Source organism: Trifolium pratense, linkage group LG2 (assembly GCF_020283565.1).
Source record: "Trifolium pratense cultivar HEN17-A07 linkage group LG2, ARS_RC_1.1, whole genome shotgun sequence".
NCBI classification, from domain to species: Eukaryota; Viridiplantae; Streptophyta; class Magnoliopsida; order Fabales; family Fabaceae; genus Trifolium; species Trifolium pratense.
Window position 1 is genome coordinate 44279038 of NC_060060.1, and position 4742 is coordinate 44283779.

The 4742-nt window shown below is 29.1% G+C and overlaps 1 protein-coding gene across 1 annotated transcript; it reads left to right on the forward strand.

Annotated features, from left to right (window-relative positions):
- The first annotated feature begins 217 nt into the window (after positions 1-217).
- On the forward strand, positions 218-3834 carry LOC123906153 (beta-carotene hydroxylase 2, chloroplastic-like). The gene is made up of 7 exons (XM_045956006.1): positions 218-838; positions 976-1038; positions 1434-1505; positions 1975-2109; positions 3194-3319; positions 3452-3508; positions 3659-3834. The coding sequence occupies exons 1-7, from the start codon at positions 434-436 to the stop codon at positions 3737-3739; spliced, it is 939 nt and encodes a 312-aa protein (XP_045811962.1). The 5' UTR covers positions 218-433; the 3' UTR covers positions 3740-3834.
- Positions 3835-4742: the final 908 nt, after the last annotated feature.

Here is a 4742-nt window from a genome sequence, read left to right on the forward strand (position 1 = left end):
ATCTAGTAGTTAAAATTTTATCTTTAAGATGAATAAATAGAACATACGAAATATATAATATAATCTCTCGTCCTGAAAAGATTAGTAAATATAGAAATAAATATATAAAAATAAAAATGGTAGGTTTTATAAAGAAAATAAAACATACTATAGTCTATAGGATTGTAATGTTCCACGAGGTATATTTTATAATGGTCCCCACATTCACACAAAAAACACCTTCATCTTTTTTTTTTTGACGCAAAAAAAAAAACACCTCCATCTTAATAAATGTCCTAAACACATCCCAAAAGTTGTGGTCTCTGTTCTTCCTCCCTTTTTAAAAACCTTCATTCCAACACCAATTTCATCTTCACAATCACATTCATATACAATCCCTCTCTCAACACTTTTCACAACTACAAAACCAAGCATCAATTTTTCAAGCTAACCTATGGCGGCAGGACTAACCGCCACAATAACCTTACAACCCTTAAACCGTCACTATAAACCTTTGTTTCCTCATCTTCAAAAACAAACACCAACACTTATTTTTTCCCCTTTAAGATGTTTTTTACATCAAAAAACAACCTTAAAAACCCAAAGATTGAAAAACTTCACTCTTTGTGTTCTCATGGAAGACCCAAAACAAGATACCCAAATGGAAATTGAAGATGAAAAATCACCCCTTTTAGAGAATAATTATGTTCCTCAAATTGTGTCACAAAAAATGGAAGAGAAAATGAAAAGAAAAAAGTCAGAAAGGTTGACTTATCTTGTTGCAGCTGTTATGTCTAGTCTTGGTATAACATCTATGGCTGTTTTGGCTGTTTATTATAGATTTTCATGGCAAATGGAGGTAAGTGTTGAAATATTGTTTCTTAATTTTTTTATTTTTTTAAAAATATTTTCTTTCTATTTTATTTATTTTTTGTTTATGTACATTGTTTTTTATTTGAAAGGATCTGAATCTGAAATTGTGTTTTGTTTATTTAGGGTAGTGGAGAAATTCCTTGGTCAGAAATGTTTGGTACATTTGCTCTATCAGTTGGTGCTGCTGTAAGTTCAAATTTTTATTTTATTTATGTTTTTAATGAAAAAGTTCTAATTTTGTTTTAGTACTATTGTGGTGACTAATTTGCAACTGTTTAGTACTAAATTAAGCCTTTTTTATTCCTCAAAGGTTTCCAATTTCGATGACTAGTTAAATTATATTATTTTTCTTAGAGTTTAATTGACATTTTAATAAGAAATAACTTCATCCTATCTCAATACAACATAACTTGATGTATTTGGACATAATACATCAACTTTGAACTAGATACATTTTATTGACAAAACTTTATCTTATATTTAAAATTGAAGGGACTATAATTAATGATGAACTCAAAGAATTGGGTGTGTTCATTATTAATTTTGGATAATAAATTCAAATGGGCATGTTTAATTTTCAGGTGGGTATGGAGTTTTGGGCTAGATGGGCTCACAAGGCTCTTTGGCATGCTTCCTTATGGCACATGCATGAGGTATGTATACTTCCAATTCTTTTCTTTTTAAATTTCGGGTTTTTAAATTTCGGGTCTTGTTAACGAGTGTCTCCGAAATACTCTTTAATTATCTTAAATAATAGTTTTTATAAAATTTTATGAAAATGTATAAAGACGGTGCATTGAAAATTAAATTAAAATATTTAATTTTTTAAACAAATAATTTATTTAAATGGAATGTAGATAATCCCTTTAAATTTCTTAAGAATGCAAGAAACAAAAGTAGACATCAAAATTCAAACCTTCTTGGTATTTAATTTATTTTTTATGCTAAGTTTAATACCAAAAGCAAGGTTCAAGACCCATATGAAAATGTGTATAATTTTGATTTTACACTTCATACAAGTTTTATACAATACTGCAACCAATAGCTATGGACTATTTGATACGTGCAAGCAAGCAAGCAAAGAGAAAAAAACAAAAAATGAAATTGAATTGAATTTTGCAGTCCCATCATAGAGCAAGAGAAGGAGCTTTTGAGTTGAACGATGTTTTTGCAATAATCAATGCTGTCCCTGCTATCGCTCTCCTTAACTTTGGTTTCTTCCACAAAGGCCTCATCCCTGGTCTTTGCTTTGGTGCGGTAAGTTTCTCTCTTCTTCTTAATTGGCAACTCTTGCGGTGAAGGGTTGGTTACCAATAACGTTTTTTGAAGTTAACAATTATAATTTGTTCTTATTATGTGTCATCTAAAGATATGTTACCTATGTACTCCCTCCGTCCCAAAATATAAGCAAAAATTATTCAATGAAAGTTGATGTATTTGGTTTAAAATTTAGTCCAGATACATTCACTTTTATTGACCTCCTTTTGCTTATATTTTGGGACGGAGTAGTACTCCGTAACTCCCAAAATATAAATAAAAATGAGTCAAAAAAATTTGATGTACTCATTCTTGTCCTGTATATAAAAAAAATTTAGTTTCTAGATTTATTGTACTCTCCCGGTCCTAAATATAAGAGAAAGTCAAATTAGATTCATTTACAGTCTAATGTATTTGGTATATATTATAGGCTATATACATTAGATTATCAATAAATCTAAAAATTAGATTATCTCTTATATTTAGGACTAGATGGAGTATCTAGACAATATTAAAGTCTAGATACATCATTTATATAATGAATCTAAAATGTAAAAGTTTTCTTATATATATATGACTAGAGGGAAGGGAGTATTTGGTTAAAGATTTGGACTAAATACGTTTACTTTTGTTGATAAACTTTTGCTTATATTTGGCCAACATAGAGAGGTTGAGCTCTCCCTAAGACGTATTGTTCTGGATTATCGGTGTCTTTTCATCTGATAATCAGAAGGTTAATAAAAAAAATTACTTTCTTTTAGTAATAAATTAAATAAAGAAATTTTTAAACAAATTGGTTTAAAAATAAAGGTACTTGGGTTTGAAAATTGGCATTAGCAAAAAAAAAAGTATGTTTATAGAATTTTGAATATACAAATAATTATTTGTAAAAAGTCTTATAATTAAAAACGAAGGAAACATTTTTTATCCAAAGCTTTCTAAAATGATAGATACTGAAACGTCTTCAAAAAAAAAAAAAAATACTGAAATATATATTTATTTCAAAATATATTCCATTTTCAATTATGACTAAATGACATTCTAAAGAGTTCCCTTAATTTAGACCATCCTTATTTTTGTGCAGGGTCTTGGGATTACGGTGTTTGGGATGGCCTACATGTTTGTACACGACGGATTGGTTCATAAGAGATTCTCAGTAGGACCCATTGCCAATGTGCCCTATTTCAGAAGGGTAGCTGCTGCCCACAAAGTAATTATCCTTATCATCATAACATTTTATTTATTTTTTTTAAACAAATTTAGGTAAAAAGAAAAAATAGGCATTTGTTTATGTTTTGTGGTATAAGGTTTGATATCATGATTTTCTTGTCTTTTATTTCAGCTTCACCATTCAGACAAATTCGATGGGGTGCCATATGGGCTGTTTTTGGGACCAAAGGTAAGAGCTGTATTCTTGTACTATCATAGTTTAATTTTTTTTTTTATTTAAAAAAAAAATCATATTGATGAACTAAAACTTGTTAAATGTTAATATTTGTATGTTTTTTGTTATATTAACTGATGGGTCATAAACAAATATGGTGTGCAGGAACTTGAAGAGGTGGGAGGGTTAGAAGAGCTAGAGAAAGAGATAAGTAGGAGGACAAAATCATACAATAATAGTTCATGACAAAAGCAAACACTAATCTAGATATGTTTTAAAAAGTTATCATTGTAAAGGAAAATATTGAATGAAATGATAAAGAAAAAATAGTTTTGCTTCCATTTGTACAGCAATTAATTAATAATTTGTTCCAAAATAAATTAATAATTATAGAAGGAAGAAGCCGTCAACAAATCTTAGTTCAATTATCAAATATCGAAATTATTAGGTCAGACGTTGTGGTTGAATTTCAAACCGATTCTTTTACTTATATGTGTGAATTTTTTATTGTTGGCTTTTATTATTTGAGAAATATTAAAGAGCACTAATAAACAGAAGTAGTGTGACAAATAATTTACTTGTTTTTTTTACCAAAGTGTGACAAATAATTTTTTTTGACACAAGTGTGACAAATAATTGAGGGCTTCATTTATGTCCTTTTGCTTTCACAAAAAGAGGTCAGCAAATACTTGTACCTATTGGAATGGGGTCAGTCAGCTACATTACATTTGCTCAAAGTTGGTTGCTACCTTCAGTGGGGCTTTAATCTTTAAATGCCACATAAGAAGGGAAGGGCCATAGTGCCACCAACAATGCATCAGCACTATAAACCTCCTAAAAGGTAGGGAATGATTTACTTGGATTCAAATGAAATGTAAAAGAAAATGTAATATCAATAATGCAAGTGTTAAACTATTATGTTTGGTATAGTGATGAGGGATTTGAATAATATACCAGAGGTTTTAGATTTGATCTCGGCTCAATTTGTAAAAAACTTAAAATAATGCAAGTGTTTTCTTGTATTTTTTTAGTGTCATACATTCTTGCCATTAATTAATTGTTTACTATTATTATACTATACTTTCAGTGTAGTTCAAACCCTTACCATTCTTATCACCTATGAAGTCCCGATACGTGATATAATACCGATACGATACCGATACGGTGATACGGGAAATTTTTGAAAATTCTCGATACGATACGGCCACGATACGTTATTTTAAAATTAAATTTAAAATTAAATATATAC

What these genes read in the sequence shown, in the direction of transcription:
- LOC123906153 (XM_045956006.1), top strand. Translation starts at nt 434, where the DNA reads ATGGCGGCAGGACTAACCGCCACAATAACCTTACAACCCTTAAACCGT. An exon ending in CTCTATCAGTTGGTGCTGCT is followed by an intron (nt 1,039 to 1,433) that starts GTAAGTTCAAAT and finishes TTTAATTTTCAG; the next exon opens with GTGGGTATGGAGTTTTGGGC. An exon ending in CCTTATGGCACATGCATGAG is followed by an intron (nt 1,506 to 1,974) that starts GTATGTATACTT and finishes TGAATTTTGCAG; the next exon opens with TCCCATCATAGAGCAAGAGA.